Here is a 17,640-nt window from a genome sequence, read left to right on the forward strand (position 1 = left end):
AGTAGGGATGTAGAGGAATCTAACTGTAGAGATGGTGTCAGATGTCCAGTAGGGATGTAGAGGAATCTAACTGTAGAGATGGTGTTAGATGTCCAGTAGGGGTGTAGAGGAATTTAACTGTAGAGATGGTGTTAGATGTCCAGTAGGGGTGTAGAGGAATCTAACTGTAAAGATGGTGTCATATGTCCAGTAGGGGTGTAGAGGAATCTAACTGTAGAGATGGTGTTAGATGTCCAGTAGGGGTGTAGAGGAATCTAACTGTAAAGATGGTGTTAGATGTCCAGTAGGGGTGTAGAGGAATCTAACTGTAGAGATGGTGTCAGATGTCCAGTAGGGGTGTAGAGGAATCTAACTGTAGAGATGGTGTTAGATGTCCAGTAGGGGTGTAGAGGAATCTAACTGTAAAGATGGTGTCAGATGTCCAGTAGGGGTGTAGAGGAATCTAACTGTAGAGATGGTGTTAGATGTCCAGTAGGGGTGTAGAGGAATCTAACTGTAGAGATGGTGTTAGATGTCCAGTAGGGGTGTAGAGGAATCTAACTGTAGAGATGGTGTTAGATGTCCAGTAGGGGTGTAGAGGAATCTAACTGTAGAGATGGTGTCATATGTCCAGTAGGGGTGTAGAGGAATCTAACTGTAAAGATGGTGTCAGATGTCCAGTAGGGGTGTAGAGGAATCTAACTGTAGAGGTGGTGTTAGATGTCCAGTAGGGGTGTAGAGGAATCTAACTGTAAAGATGGTGTTAGATGTCCAGTAGGGATGTAGAGGAATCTAACTGTAAAGATGGTGTTAGATGTCCAGTAGGGGTGTAGAGGAATCTAACTGTAAAGATGGTGTCAGATGTCCAGTAGGGGTGTAGAGGAATCTAACTGTAGAGATGGTGTTAGATGTCCAGTAGGGATGTAGAGGAATCTAACTGTAAAGATGGTGTCAGATGTCCAGTAGGGGTGTAGAGGAATCTAACTGTAGAGATGGTGTCATATGTCCAGTAGGGGTGTAGAGGAATCTAACTGTAAAGATGGTGTCAGATGTCCAGTAGGGGTGTAGAGGAATCTAACTGTAGAGATGGTGTTAGATGTCCAGTAGGGGTGTAGAGGAATCTAACTGTAGAGATGGTGTCATATGTCCAGTAGGGGTGTAGAGGAATCTAACTGTAGAGATGGTGTTAGATGTCCAGTAGGGGTGTAGAGGAATCTAACTGTAAAGATGGTGTTAGATGTCCAGTAGGGGTGTAGAGGAATCTAACTGTAGAGATGGTGTTAGATGTCCAGTAGGGGTGTAGAGGAATCTAACTGTAGAGATGGTGTTAGATGTCCAGTAGGGGTGTAGAGGAATCTAACTGTAGAGATGGTGTTAGATGTCCAGTAGGGGTGTAGAGGAATCTAACTGTAGAGATGGTGTCATATGTCCAGTAGGGGTGTAGAGGAATCTAACTGTAAAGATGGTGTCAGATGTCCAGTAGGGGTGTAGAGGAATCTAACTGTAGAGGTGGTGTTAGATGTCCAGTAGGGGTGTAGAGGAATCTAACTGTAAAGATGGTGTTAGATGTCCAGTAGGGATGTAGAGGAATCTAACTGTAAAGATGGTGTTAGATGTCCAGTAGGGGTGTAGAGGAATCTAACTGTAAAGATGGTGTCAGATGTCCAGTAGGGGTGTAGAGGAATCTAACTGTAGAGATGGTGTTAGATGTCCAGTAGGGATGTAGAGGAATCTAACTGTAAAGATGGTGTCAGATGTCCAGTAGGGGTGTAGAGGAATCTAACTGTAGAGATGGTGTTAGATGTCCAGTAGGGGTGTAGAGGAATCTAACTGTAAAGATGGTGTCAGATGTCCAGTAGGGGTGTAGAGGAATCTAACTGTAGAGATGGTGTTAGATGTCCAGTAGGGGTGTAGAGGAATCTAACTGTAGAGATGGTGTCATATGTCCAGTAGGGGTGTAGAGGAATCTAACTGTAGAGATGGTGTTAGATGTCCAGTAGGGGTGTAGAGGAATCTAACTGTAAAGATGGTGTTAGATGTCCAGTAGGGGTGTAGAGGAATCTAACTGTAGAGATGGTGTCATATGTCCAGTAGGGGTGTAGAGGAATCTAACTGTAGAGATGGTGTCATATGTCCAGTAGGGGTGTAGAGGAATCTAACTGTAAAGATGGTGTCAGATGTCCAGTAGGGGTGTAGAGGAATCTAACTGTAGAGATGGTGTTAGATGTCCAGTAGGGGTGTAGAGGAATCTAACTGTAGAGATGGTGTCATATGTCCAGTAGGGGTGTAGAGGAATCTAACTGTAGAGATGGTGTTAGATGTCCAGTAGGGGTGTAGAGGAATCTAACTGTAAAGATGGTGTCAGATGTCCAGTAGGGGTGTAGAGGAATCTAACTGTAAAGATGGTGTCAGATGTCCAGTAGGGGTGTAGAGGAATCTAACTGTAGAGATGGTGTCATATGTCCAGTAGGGGTGTAGAGGAATCTAACTGTAGAGATGGTGTTAGATGTCCAGTAGGGGTGTAGAGGAATCTAACTGTAAAGATGGTGTTAGATGTCCAGTAGGGGTGTAGAGGAATCTAACTGTGAAGATGGTGTTAGATGTCCAGTAGGGGTGTAGAGGAATCTAACTGTAGAGATGGTGTTAGATGTCCAGTAGGGATGTAGAGGAATCTAACTGTAGAGATGGTGTTAGATGTCCAGTAGGGATGTAGAGGAATCTAACTGTAGAGATGGTGTTAGATGTCCAGTAGGGGTGTAGAGGAATCTAACTGTAGAGATGGTGTTAGATGTCCAGTAGGGATGTAGAGGAATCTAACTGTAAAGATGGTGTTAGATGTCCAGTAGGGGTGTAGAGGAATCTAACTGTAGAGATGGTGTTAGATGTCCAGTAGGGATGTAGAGGAATCTAACTGTAAAGATGGTGTTAGATGTCCAGTAGGGATGTAGAGGAATCTAACTGTAGAGATGGTGTTAGATGTCCAGTAGGGATGTAGAGGAATCTAACTGTAGAGATGGTGTTAGATGTCCAGTAGGGGTGTAGAGGAATTTAACTGTAGAGATGGTGTTAGATGTCCAGTAGGGGTGTAGAGGAATCTAACTGTAGAGATGGTGTTAGATGTCCAGTAGGGGTGTAGAGGAATCTAACTGTAGAGATGGTGTTAGATGTCCAGTAGGGGTGTAGAGGAATCTAACTGTAAAGATGGTGTCATATGTCCAGTAGGGATGTAGAGGAATCTAACTGTAAAGATGGTGTCAGATGTCCAGTAGGGGTGTAGAGGAATCTAACTGTAGAGATGGTGTTAGATGTCCAGTAGGGGTGTAGAGGAATCTAACTGTAGAGATGGTGTTAGATGTCCAGTAGGGGTGTAGAGGAATCTAACTGTAAAGATGGTGTTAGATGTCCAGTAGGGGTGTAGAGGAATCTAACTGTAGAGATGGTGTTAGATGTCCAGTAGGGGTGTAGAGGAATCTAACTGTAGAGATGGTGTTAGATGTCCAGTAGGGGTGTAGAGGAATCTAACTGTAGAGATGGTGTTAGATGTCCAGTAGGGGTGTAGAGGAATCTAACTGTAGAGATGGTGTTAGATGTCCAGTAGGGATGTAGAGGAATCTAACTGTAGAGATGGTGTTAGATGTCCAGTAGGGGTGTAGAGGAATTTAACTGTAGAGATGGTGTTAGATGTCCAGTAGGGGTGTAGAGGAATCTAACTGTAAAAATGGTGTCAGATGTCCAGTAGGGATGTAGAGGAATGTAACTGTAGAGATGGTGTCATATGTCCAGTAGGGATGTAGAGGAATCTAACTGTAAAGATGGTGTCAGATGTCCAGTAGGGGTGTAGAGGAATCTAACTGTAAAGATGGTGTCAGATGTCCAGTAGGGGTGTAGAGGAATCTAACTGTAAAGATGGTGTCAGATGTCCAGTAGGGATGTAGAGGAATCTAACTGTAAAGATGGTGTTAGATGTCCAGTAGGGATGTAGAGGAATCTAACTGTAGAGATGGTGTTAGATGTCCAGTAGGGATGTAGAGGAATCTAACTGTAAAGATGGTGTTAGATGTCCAGTAGGGGTGTAGAGGAATCTAACTGTAAAGATGGTGTCAGATGTCCAGTAGGGATGTAGAGGAATCTAACTGTAAAGATGGTGTTAGATGTCCAGTAGGGATGTAGAGGAATCTAACTGTAGAGATGGTGTTAGATGTCCAGTAGGGATGTAGAGGAATTTAACTGTAGAGATGGTGTTAGATGTCCAGTAGGGGTGTAGAGGAATCTAACTGTAAAGATGGTGTTAGATGTCCAGTAGGGATGTAGAGGAATTTAACTGTAGAGATGGTGTTAGATGTCCAGTAGGGGTGTAGAGGAATCTAACTGTAGAGATGGTGTTAGATGTCCAGTAGGGGTGTAGAGGAATCTAACTGTAGAGATGGTGTTAGATGTCCAGTAGGGATGTAGAGGAATCTAACTGTAGAGATGTTGTCAGATGTCCAGTAGGGATGTAGAGGAATCTAACTGTAAAGATGGTGTTAGATGTCCAGTAGGGATGTAGAGGAATCTAACTGTAAAGATGGTGTTAGATGTCCAGTAGGGGTGTAGAGGAATCTAACTGTAAAGATGGTGTCAGATGTCCAGTAGGGGTGTAGAGGAATCTAACTGTAGAGATGGTGTCATATGTCCAGTAGGGATGTAGAGGAATCTAACTGTAGAGATGGTGTTAGATGTCCAGTAGGGGTGTAGAGGAATCTAACTGTAGAGATGGTGTCAGATGTCCAGTAGGGATGTAGAGGAATCTAACTGTAGAGATGGTGTTAGATGTCCAGTAGGGGTGTAGAGGAATCTAACTGTAAAGATGGTGTTAGATGTCCAGTAGGGGTGTAGAGGAATCTAACTGTAGAGATGGTGTCAGATGTCCAGTAGGGATGTAGAGGAATCTAACTGTAGAGATGGTGTTAGATGTCCAGTAGGGATGTAGAGGAATCTAACTGTAGAGATGGTGTTAGATGTCCAGTAGGGGTGTAGAGGAATCTAACTGTAGAGATGGTGTTAGATGTCCAGTAGGGGTGTAGAGGAATCTAACTGTAAAGATGGTGTTAGATGTCCAGTAGGGATGTAGAGGAATCTAACTGTAGAGATGGTGTTAGATGTCCAGTAGGGGTGTAGAGGAATCTAACTGTAGAGATGGTGTTAGATGTCCAGTAGGGGTGTAGAGGAATCTAACTGTAGAGATGGTGTCAGATGTCCAGTAGGGGTGTAGAGGAATCTAACTGTAGAGATGGTGTTAGATGTCCAGTAGGGATGTAGAGGAATCTAACTGTAAAGATGGTGTTAGATGTCCAGTAGGGGTGTAGAGGAATCTAACTGTAGAGATGGTGTCAGATGTCCAGTAGGGGTGTAGAGGAATCTAACTGTAGAGATGGTGTTAGATGTCCAGTAGGGGTGTAGAGGAATCTAACTGTAAAGATGGTGTTAGATGTCCAGTAGGGGTGTAGAGGAATCTAACTGTAGAGATGGTGTTAGATGTCCAGTAGGGATGTAGAGGAATCTAACTGTAAAGATGGTGTCATATGTCCAGTAGGGATGTAGAGGAATCTAACTGTAAAGATGGTGTTAGATGTCCAGTAGGGGTGTAGAGGAATTTAACTGTAAAGATGGTGTTAGATGTCCAGTAGGGATGTAGAGGAATCTAACTGTAGAGATGGTGTTAGATGTCCAGTAGGGGTGTAGAGGAATCTAACTGTAAAGATGGTGTCAGATGTCCAGTAGGGGTGTAGAGGAATCTAACTGTAGAGATGGTGTTAGATGTCCAGTAGGGATGTAGAGGAATCTAACTGTAAAGATGGTGTCAGATGTCCAGTAGGGATGTAGAGGAATCTAACTGTAGAGATGGTGTTAGATGTCCAGTAGGGGTGTAGAGGAATCTAACTGTAAAGATGGTGTCAGATGTCCAGTAGGGGTGTAGAGGAATCTAACTGTAAAGATGGTGTTAGATGTCCAGTAGGGGTGTAGAGGAATTTAACTGTAGAGATGGTGTTAGATGTCCAGTAGGGGTGTAGAGGAATCTAACTGTAGAGATGGTGTTAGATGTCCAGTAGGGATGTAGAGGAATCTAACTGTGAAGATGGTGTTAGATGTCCAGTAGGGGTGTAGAGGAATCTAACTGTAAAGATGGTGTCAGATGTCCAGTAGGGGTGTAGAGGAATCTAACTGTAAAGATGGTGTCAGATGTCCAGTAGGGGTGTAGAGGAATCTAACTGTAGAGATGGTGTTAGATGTCCAGTAGGGGTGTAGAGGAATCTAACTGTAAAGATGGTGTTAGATGTCCAGTAGGGGTGTAGAGGAATCTAACTGTAGAGATGGTGTCAGATGTCCAGTAGGGATGTAGAGGAATCTAACTGTAGAGATGGTGTTAGATGTCCAGTAGGGATGTAGAGGAATCTAACTGTAAAGATGGTGTCAGATGTCCAGTAGGGGTGTAGAGGAATCTAACTGTAGAGATGGTGTCAGATGTCCAGTAGGGATGTAGAGGAATCTAACTGTAGAGATGGTGTTAGATGTCCAGTAGGGGTGTAGAGGAATCTAACTGTAGAGATGGTGTTAGATGTCCAGTAGGGATGTAGAGGAATCTAACTGTAGAGATGGTGTTAGATGTCCAGTAGGGGTGTAGAGGAATCTAACTGTAGAGATGGTGTCAGATGTCCAGTAGGGGTGTAGAGGAATCTAACTGTAGAGATGGTGTTATATGTCCAGTAGGGGTGTAGAGGAATCTAACTGTAGAGATGGTGTTAGATGTCCAGTAGGGATGTAGAGGAATTTAACTGTAGAGATGGTGTTAGATGTCCAGTAGGGGTGTAGAGGAATCTAACTGTAAAGATGGTGTTAGATGTCCAGTAGGGATGTAGAGGAATCTAACTGTAGAGATGTTGTCACATGTCCAGTAGGGATGTAGAGGAATCTAACTGTAAAGATGGTGTCAGATGTCCAGTAGGGATGTAGAGGAATCTAACTGTAGAGATGTTGTCACATGTCCAGTAGGGATGTAGAGGAATCTAACTGTAAAGATGGTGTTAGATGTCCAGTAGGGGTGTAGAGGAATCTAACTGTAGAGATGGTGTTAGATGTCCAGTAGGGGTGTAGAGGAATCTAACTGTAGAGATGGTGTTAGATGTCCAGTAGGGGTGTAGAGGAATCTAACTGTAGAGATGGTGTTAGATGTCCAGTAGGGGTGTAGAGGAATCTAACTGTAAAGATGGTGTTAGATGTCCAGTAGGGGTGTAGAGGAATCTAACTGTAGAGATGGTGTTAGATGTCCAGTAGGGGTGTAGAGGAATCTAACTGTAGAGATGGTGTTAGATGTCCAGTAGGGATGTAGAGGAATCTAACTGTAAAGATGGTGTTAGATGTCCAGTAGGGATGTAGAGGAATCTAACTGTAGAGATGGTGTTAGATGTCCAGTAGGGGTGTAGAGGAATCTAACTGTAAAGATGGTGTTAGATGTCCAGTAGGGGTGTAGAGGAATCTAACTGTAGAGATGGTGTTAGATGTCCAGTAGGGGTGTAGAGGAATCTAACTGTAGAGATGGTGTTAGATGTCCAGTAGGGGTGTAGAGGAATCTAACTGTAGAGATGGTGTTAGATGTCCAGTAGGGGTGTAGAGGAATCTAACTGTAAAGATGGTGTTAGATGTCCAGTAGGGGTGTAGAGGAATCTAACTGTAAAGATGGTGTCAGATGTCCAGTAGGGATGTAGAGGAATTTAACTGTAAAGATGGTGTTAGATGTCCAGTAGGGGTGTAGAGGAATCTAACTGTAGAGATGGTGTCAGATGTCCAGTAGGGATGTAGAGGAATCTAACTGTAAAGATGGTGTCAGATGTCCAGTAGGGATGTAGAGGAATCTAACTGTAGAGATGGTGTCAGATGTCCAGTAGGGATGTAGAGGAATCTAACTGTAGAGATGGTGTCAGATGTCCAGTAGGGATGTAGAGGAATCTAACTGTAAAGATGGTGTTATATGTCCAGTAGGGGTGTAGAGGAATCTAACTGTAAAGATGGTGTTAGATGTCCAGTAGGGATGTAGAGGAATCTAACTGTAGAGATGGTGTTAGATGTCCAGTAGGGGTGTAGAGGAATCTAACTGTAAAGATGGTGTCATATGTCCAGTAGGGATGTAGAGGAATTTAACTGTAAAGATGGTGTCAGATGTCCAGTAGGGATGTAGAGGAATCTAACTGTAGAGATGGTGTCAGATGTCCAGTAGGGATGTAGAGGAATCTAACTGTAGAGATGGTGTCAGATGTCCAGTAGGGATGTAGAGGAATCTAACTGTAGAGATGGTGTCAGATGTCCAGTAGGGATGTAGAGGAATCTAACTGTAAAGATGGTGTTAGATGTCCAGTAGGGATGTAGAGGAATCTAACTGTAGAGATGGTGTCAGATGTCCAGTAGGGATGTAGAGGAATTTAACTGTAAAGATGGTGTTATATGTCCAGTAGGGATGTAGAGGAATCTAACTGTAAAGATGGTGTCAGATGTCCAGTAGGGATGTAGAGGAATCTAACTGTAGAGATGGTGTTAGATGTCCAGTAGGGATGTAGAGGAATCTAACTGTAGAGATGGTGTCAGATGTCCAGTAGGGATGTAGAGGAATCTAACTGTAGAGATGGTGTCAGATGTCCAGTAGGGATGTAGAGGAATCTAACTGTAGAGATGGTGTCAGATGTCCAGTAGGGATGTAGAGGAATCTAACTGTAGAGATGGTGTCAGATGTCCAGTAGGGATGTAGAGGAATCTAACTGTAAAGATGGTGTTAGATGTCCAGTAGGGATGTAGAGGAATCTAACTGTAGAGATGGTGTCAGATGTCCAGTAGGGATGTAGAGGAATCTAACTGTAGAGATGGTGTCAGATGTCCAGTAGGGATGTAGAGGAATTTAACTGTAAAGATGGTGTCAGATGTCCAGTAGGGGTGTAGAGGAATCTAACTGTAAAGATGGTGTCAGATGTCCAGTAGGGATGTAGAGGAATCTAACTGTAAAGATGGTGTTAGATGTCCAGTAGGGATGTAGAGGAATCTAACTGTAGAGATGGTGTCAGATGTCCAGTAGGGATGTAGAGGAATTTAACTGTAAAGATGGTGTTATATGTCCAGTAGGGATGTAGAGGAATCTAACTGTAAAGATGGTGTCAGATGTCCAGTAGGGGTGTAGAGGAATCTAACTGTAGAGATGGTGTTAGATGTCCAGTAGGGGTGTAGAGGAATCTAACTGTAAAGATGGTGTCAGATGTCCAGTAGGGATGTAGAGGAATCTAACTGTAAAGATGGTGTCAGATGTCCAGTAGGGGTGTAGAGGAATCTAACTGTAGAGATGGTGTCAGATGTCCAGTAGGGGTGTAGAGGAATCTAACTGTAGAGATGGTGTCAGATGTCCAGTAGGGGTGTAGAGGAATCTAACTGTAGAGATGGTGTTAGATGTCCAGTAGGGATGTAGAGGAATCTAACTGTAGAGATGGTGTCAGATGTCCAGTAGGGGTGTAGATTAATCTACCTGTAGAGATGGTGTCAGATGTCCAGTAGGGGTGTAGAGGAATCTAACTGTAGAGATGGTGTTAGATGTCCAGTAGGGATGTAGAGGAATCTAACTGTGAAGATGGTGTCAGATGTCCAGTAGGGATGTAGAATTTTCTGACTGCATAGGTGCTGTCAGATGTGTAGAAACAAATCATTAATGAGTATCTGTTATCACATGTTGATGTTCTGTTATTGTGTACCAAGTGTCTTGATTGATAACAAGAAATGACTGTCCTCATAATGATTGTATTGATAGCAAGATAAATCTGTTATGTTCTAGAGTTTTGAATCAACAAGTCATCACTGCACTGAAACTTGCACAATATCAGTATTGTGTTATGTGGTGCTATAGAGAATATAGCATTGAGAACACAGCGGATTGTTTCATAGCAATCCAAACACATGTCTTGATGGTATCAAAGAGATGGAGAAGGCAACAAATGATCTGGTGAATATGCCATAGTGCTAGGCATGATGTATGAAATCGTTATGATATTGTGTAGGATGTGTTATTGGGGGCTTGTGAAGTGTTCCATCTTGTCAATTGATGACATCTGTAGTGCCTCGGCTTGACCTGTGCTTCATCAGGCTGGATGCGGTCTTTCGTAACTGGACACGTGATGGCCAACTACTTTATGTTTTCATCGTTATTGATGAGTTCCGTCATTGCTGATTGATGAATAAGGATATTCTTTTGAAAGAATATTTCTTAGAAAGTTGAAGCAGCTGATACTCTCATAGAATTTGGCTGTTTTTTCAACCATTTTGTTTCAAGGGATTATTGAAACTATTAATACAATCCCTGTGTTATAATTAGGATGGTAATCTGCTGTGTTGTAACCAAGGAAACCAGAGATGATTCATGTCAAGGAGTTCATTGCCTTACAATTCCTGTGTATTAGAATGGTAATTTATGCAGCTGGCAGCACCGCTATGAGAAGGCAGAGGGGATGCATTGGGATACTGGAGGGAAACTTACAAGTTAAATAAAACATGGGAGAATGATTGTTCTGCTTGCAGTATCTCCATGGCCGCTAGAGAGTAGTTTGATTCCAGTGTCCACCTCTTGCTTTCCAAGTGACAGCTCTTCACATTTTATGTCTGAAAACTCTTTGCAAGAATATAGTTCGAACCAATGATCACATTTGATAGTTTCAGTTTTGCTGTATATCCTTGAAGCTTGCCTGTTGACTCACAAATCATTGTCCACCTATTGAAGACTTTCAAACAATGAATAGCGAAAAGCCGAGAGCAGTCCATTAACTTTGAAGTAAAATAAAATTGAGAAAATTGAGCAGAATAAACGCCTTTAGCTGGAAATTCAACATGTAAATGACCAATTTATCCCTGTGGAAGCTAGTAAAGGTTTCATGGAATCCAGCAGGCTTCACAGTATCAGATGTGCAAGTTCTGTAGGACACCCCTCTTCTGGGTAAAGTGGCAGCACCAATTACGTGCTATTGTTTGTCAAGTGGTCCTGATCAATACAGGCTGAATAGAGAGGAGGAAGCACTGTCTCCTTTTGACATTAGATGGGCAGTGAAACTACTAGATCCTACAGCCATGATCTGCCAGAGGTCAGCTTGGTCCAGCTAGGACTGGACATTAGGTGAAGATATAGCCCATTATTGCATGTTGAGGTGATGAAAAAGGAAATGAGATGTTTCTACCACGGCTTGACACAAGATGAAGATATTGCCCATTATTGCATGTGGATGAGATGAAAAAGGAAATGGGGTGTTCTACTATGGATTGACACAAAATGAAGATATCACCCATTATTGCATGTTGATGTGGGGAATAAGGAAATGAGATGGTTCTACCATGGCTTGACACAAGATGAAGATATTGCCCATTATTGCATGTTGATGTGGGGAATAAGGAAATGAGATGGTTCTACCATGGCTTGACACAAGATGAAGATATTGCCCATTATTGCATGTTGATGTAGGGATCAAGCAAATGAGATAGTTCTACCAAAGCTTGACATTAGATGAAAATATAGCTTTTTATTGCATATGGAGGAGATGAAAAAGGAAATGAGATGGTTCATAATGGCTTGACACAAAATGAAGATATCACATTATTGCAAGTTGATGTGGGGACTAAGCAAATGAGATAGTTCTACCATGACTTTACATGATTTGAAGATAATTGCCCATAAATACATGTTGGTATGGGGAATAAGCAAATGAGATGTTCTACCATGTCATTACACAAGGTGAAGAAATTGCCTATTAATGCATGTGAGGTCAGAAATAGGATAGTTCTACCAGGGCTTGGCATCAGATGAAGATATAGGGCATTATTGCATGTTGACGTCAGGAGTAGGACAGTAAGGCTGGAGAATAAGGAAATGGAAATGTTCTGCCATGGTGTGACAGAAGATAAAGATAACAGCACATCATTGCATACTGAGGTCAGGATCAGGACACAGTTATCAAAAGCTGCCCACAAGCAAGACAGGTTTACCTATGTGAAACACCCTGTGAGAAGCTATGTGAGATGGCAGTTAAAACACCCTGTGAGAAGCTATGTGAGATGGCAGTTAAAACACCCTGTGAGAAGATATGTGAGGCACCGATTGAAATACCCTGTGAGAAGCTATGTGAGATGCCTGTTCAAACACCCTGTGAGAAGCAATGTGAGATGCCCATTGAGACACTCTTTGAAAATTTATGCCACACACCCTGTGAGACGCCTGTTGAGATGCTCCGTTAGAAGCGATGTGAGATGCCCATTGAGACACCCAGTGGGAAGGAATTGAGACACCCTGTGAGCTCTTTGAGATGGCTGTTGAGACACCCTGTAAAAAGCAATGTGAGATGTGAACTGAGACACTTCATGAGAAGCTTTTTGAGATGCCCATTGAGACACCAAGTGAGAAGCTGTGTGAGATGCCCTCTGAGATGCTCTGTGAGAAGCTGTGTGTGATGCCCTCTGAGACACCCTGTGAGAAGTTCTGTGAGTTGCCTATTAAGACACGCTATTAGAAGCTCATTGAAATATCCTGCAAGAAGCTATGTGAGATGCCCTCTGAGACGCCCTGAGAGAAGTTATGTGAGATGGTCAGTGAGACACCCCATGAGAAGCTGTATGAAATACCCATTGAGACACCTTGAGAGATGCTATGTGAGATACCACTTGAGACACCCTGAGACTCCCCATGAGAAGCTATGTGAGATGCCCATTGAGACCCCATGAGAAGCTCTGTGAGAAGCTCATTGAGAAACCCCATGAGAAGCTCTGTGAGATGCCCATTGAGACCCCATGAGAAACTGTGAGCTCATTGAGACACCCCATGAGAAGCTCTGTGAGAAGCTGATTGAGACACCCCATGGGAAGCTCTGTCAGAAGCTGATTGAGACATCCCATGAGAAGCTCTGTGAGAAGCTCATTGGGACACCTGATGAGAAGCCCTGTGAGAAGCTCATTGATACTCCACATGAGAAGCTCTGTGAGAAGCTCATTGAGACACCCTATGAGAAGCTCTGTGAGAAGCTGATTGAGACACCCCATGAAAAGTCTGTGAGAAGCTGATTGAGACTTCACATGAGAAGCTCTGTGAGAAGCTCATTGAGACTCCCCATGAGAAGCTCTGTGAGAAGCTGATTGAGACTCCCCATGAGAAGCTCTGTGAGAAGCTTATTGAGACACCCCATGAGAAGCTCTGTGAGATGCCCTCTCTAGCACCCTGAGAGAAGCTGTGTGAGATGGTTGGTGAGACAGTGTCTTGCCTGGATTTGGATAATCAATAACCAGCGTGTGAGGATTTCAATTTCTATGTAAATACTCCAATATGTGATCAGTTGTGGAAGACTTTGGCTTAGATATTGTAGTTATGATTGATTGTGTCTCCAAATTGTGTTCTGTAAAAACAATAGTGAAAGGATAATGAGAAAGAGTTCTTTACCGTGTTAGCATATTGTGATTAAATCTCACTTTAACTGCTGGTTGTGTAGTTTAACAAGAGTTATTTAATGACGACATGGCGTTTCACTTACTTCCCCCCTACTCCTTGGAGACCTGGGGCAACTTGTTGTTACTTAAAATGAAATCACATTGGAAACATTTCTTTAATGAGAATCTTTCAAACTGAATTGTTGACCAACTGAAGATTTGCTGTGTAATGGTTGATCATAGCATACATCAGTTGGCACCAGTTAAACACAACATTGGAATATATGTATGGATATGTGTGAATGACCCAGGCCAGATAGTCAGCTGATTGTCTGTAAATGATTGTCTGTAGATGATTGTCTGTAGATGATTGTTGCCAGGTGATTGTTTCTAGATGATGGTAAGTGAATGATTGCCTCAAGGTGATTGTCTATGGGTGATTGTCTCTAGATGATTGTCAGTGAGTGATTGTCTCTAGACGATTGTCTGTGGGTGATTGTCTCTAGATGATTGTCAGTGGATTATTGCCCAGAGATGATTGTGGATGAATGTCTCTAAATGATTGTTTCTAGATGATTGTAATTGGATGACTGTCACTAGATAATTGTCTCTAGATGATTGTCAGTGGATGTCTCTAGATAATTGTGTCTAGATTGTCAGTTTATGATTGTCTCTAGCTTATTGTCTCTGGATGATTGTCTCAAGATGTTGTCAGTGGATGATTACCTTGAGATGATTGTCTGTGGATGATTGTGAGTGGAAGTTACATGACTGTAGATGGTCATATATAATTGTCTCCTGATTATTGTTTGTTGAGCATAGTCCTAATATGACTGTTTGTAGTGGGAGATATTGCCCTCACCTATCACTGTTGGGGTCGCAAAACAAACAGTTGGACGTATTGCCCTGACCTATCACTGTGGGGAATGCAACACAAACAATGGGAGATGTTGCCCTGACCTATCACTGTGGGGAATGCAAAACAACCAGTTGGAGATATTACCCTGACCTATCACAATGGGGAATGCAAAACAAAGGATGGGAGATATTGCCCTGTCCTATCACTATGGGGAATGCTATACAAACTGTGAGAGATGAGGCCCTGACCTATCACTGTGGGCAGCACAAACTGTGGAAGATGTTTCCCTGACCTATTACTGTAGGCAGCACAAACTGTGAGAGATGTTGCCCTGACCTATCACTGTGGGTAGCACAAAGTGTGGAAGATGTTGCCCTGACCTATCACTGTGGGCAACACAAACTGTGAGAGATGTTGCCCTGACCTATCACTGTGGGCAACACAAACAGTGGGAGATATTGCCCTGACCTATCACTGTTTGGGGAAGCAGCACAAAGAGTGTAAGATGTTGAACTGACCAATCACTCTTTGGGGAAGCAGCACAAAGAGTGTGAGATGTTGAACTGACCTATCACTGTTCTGGGAAGCAGCACAAAGAGTGTGAGATGTTGAACTGACCAATCACTGTTTGGGGAAGCAGCACAAAGAGTGTGAGATGTTGAACTGACCAATCACCGTTTGGGGAAGCAGCACAAAGAGTGTGAGATGTTGAACTGACCTATCACTGTTTGGGGAAGCAGCACAAAGAGTGTGAGATGTTGAACTGACCAATCACTGTTTGGGGAAGCAGCACAAAGAGTGTGAGATGTTGAACTGACCTATCACTGTTTGGGGAAGCAGCACAAAGAGTGTGAGATGTTGAACTGACGAATCACTGTTTTGGGAAGCAGCACAAAGAGTGGGAGATGTTGAACTGACCAATCACTGTTGGGGAAGCAGCACAAGGAGTGTGAGATGTTGAACTGACCTATTGCTGTAGTGTGCTGATAATGAAACATAATACAGAAAGCGGTCAGCACAATTTCATATGTGGTTCTGCATATATATGAAGATATACACTAGCAGTTAGTGTGCAGGAGAGAATTGAACAAAAGATGCAACTCAAACATTGCTAAGGTTTGCGGATGGAATACACTATTATGACGTGCTGAACTGGATTCTTGTGAATATTGAAGGTAATGTTTGTGCAAGTGACATTCTTCTGTCTTGAAAATCATGCTTGTGGCTGTTTTACATGTATTTGTTTATGGGCTATAAAATACTACAACCAACTGAAATGTATCCCTCATCACTTGTTGGTGTTTTATGTGTATTGGCTTTGGTAATTGCCATATTTCGTCCAGATGCCTGGTGCAGCTGTTGACGTATGTCGTGATTCTGAGTTTTTTACAACACCAGACTATCACTGACTGAAACAGATTAGAAACAGGTTTCAATTAGTTGAAACACATCGGAAAGGAAAATTTGTCCAGCAATAGTAACATGTTGGAAGAAACTATTTCTGGTGAAGGCTTGTTCTAAAGCCAAGAGGAGAAATTAACCAGGACTTCAGTATGTCAACCCAGTAGTCTGAGCACTGGGCTGCAGTCCTTATCTTATACTCACATGGACTTTGTTAAAATTGGACATTTTAAAGTACAGTATTTTCACCACTGTCCAGGCAAGACACTTACCATGTGCCTCCATCATCATCAGAGCACGGGTGTCACTGTGGTGGTGTCCAGTAATCTCACCTTGACCATTGTGTGTAGGGGACAATGTCCTGTTCTATCTCAACCAGATATGTGGGTATGGAGTATGTTGAAGAACCTGTTGTTTTGGAACTACTTCTACTGTAGCAGTTGAGCACTTAAGTTGTTATGAAACCTCAGAAACATGCAAGGACAGTTTGATAATAACGAATGATATTTTTTCATCTCCAGTGATTTATTTGCAGTGACTGGCAGTTATTAAGTGTAATGTTTATTGATTTGAGAACCGTGCTGTGAAGTACAATTTCAGGGTTAGAAATTACATTCTATTTTCACTCGTCAACAGAAAGAGCCTGTTGCTAGGGAGTCCGTGGAACAGTGTGAGTTATAGTCCACATGGAATCTGGTCATTCCATCCACACTTTTACATTCGGGGGGCTTCAGCAATACTGTACTCTCCCGTATGGTTTTGGATTTACAATGAAGTTTTGTTGAAGTAATCAAAAAACTCTTTCAAATTCACTGAGTAAAAATGGAATATAAGGTGATAACATTCTCTTCCTTTTCTGGAAAATAAAATGTTGAGGTTCTATAAAGCCTCCCACATAGCTTGTGATGCATGAAAATGGATGCTGTTCATCTGACCATCCGTGCTAGCGGGTTTGTGTCTGGAGTGCTGCTTGATAACTGTATGATATTTCTTCACCAGCAAACTGACAGGCCTAGTGGTGAACTGATGCCTTGTGATAGTTGGGGCAAAGTGTAGAAGTGATAGTGTATACACAAAGTATAATATCTTGCACAGTTTACTTGACATGTGGCTCTCTTGAATGCATGATTTGAGGATGGTTTTCTGAAAATCAGGGCTGGTGATCAACATAATGGAATATCAGAGTCATCTCATAAAAATATTGTCAGAATGAAGGAGAAACCTTCTGTTGTAAATGTGACAATGGTAGGTTCCTTCTTTCCCAAGCATGTCGACCTACTTTGAAGATTGGTCCATTATTGGAATCAGTAGAGTTTCTATTGACAGTTCTTACTTGATTCCACATCTACGAAATTTCAGGTCACCAGATCCGTTAGGAGAATGAAGACAAAAAATTGCAGCTTGAGAAGGAATAAGTAAGTTGAGTGAAATCAGCCTCTTGGACACAATAACAATGTTGTATACATCTGCTATGTTAGCTACAGAATTTGTATTACAAATGGCTGTGTAGATGCAAGAACACAAGTCCAAACACTCACATCAACAGGGATTTATTGTGACGTTTTCTGTAGTTGTTAACAATTATTGTTGACAATCCATCGATGAGGTTTAAGAAACTAAAAGAAACAAAACGATTCTTTTAGCTAATACATTAACTGAAACATTTAAATCTAAACTTTCTGAATGTTCAAATATAGGATTTCAAGACTATCAAATAAAACACTTCAAAATTGTTACATACAAGGCTTGAATATCGACAGTAACATTTCAATAACATGCTTCAGTAACAGTTTTCTATCAAATTACACAGTTAATAATGGTCAAAATATTCCAAATGATAATTACTACAATATATGCTATTCAAATGTCATATAATGTATACGATATCACATGAAACGTACTCACATTTGTGTTGCCCTACGTAGAGGTTTGCAGACAGC

At 42.2% G+C, this 17,640-nt stretch overlaps 2 protein-coding genes across 3 annotated transcripts in view; both read left to right on the plus strand.

Moving 5' to 3' along the window:
• Positions 1-17,640, plus strand: part of LOC137299051 (MAGUK p55 subfamily member 7-like) — a 147,854-nt gene that overhangs the window by 37,475 nt on the left and 92,739 nt on the right. The window lies entirely within an intron of this gene.
• LOC137298807 (uncharacterized) lies at positions 12,402-13,238 on the plus strand. Its single transcript, XM_067831080.1, has 3 exons — positions 12,402-12,504; positions 12,806-13,033; positions 13,066-13,238. Exons 1-3 carry the CDS (start codon positions 12,402-12,404, stop codon positions 13,236-13,238), a joined length of 504 nt encoding a protein of 167 aa, XP_067687181.1.

Source organism: Haliotis asinina, chromosome 10 (genome assembly GCF_037392515.1).
Source record: "Haliotis asinina isolate JCU_RB_2024 chromosome 10, JCU_Hal_asi_v2, whole genome shotgun sequence".
Classification (NCBI taxonomy): Eukaryota; Metazoa; Mollusca; class Gastropoda; order Lepetellida; family Haliotidae; genus Haliotis; species Haliotis asinina.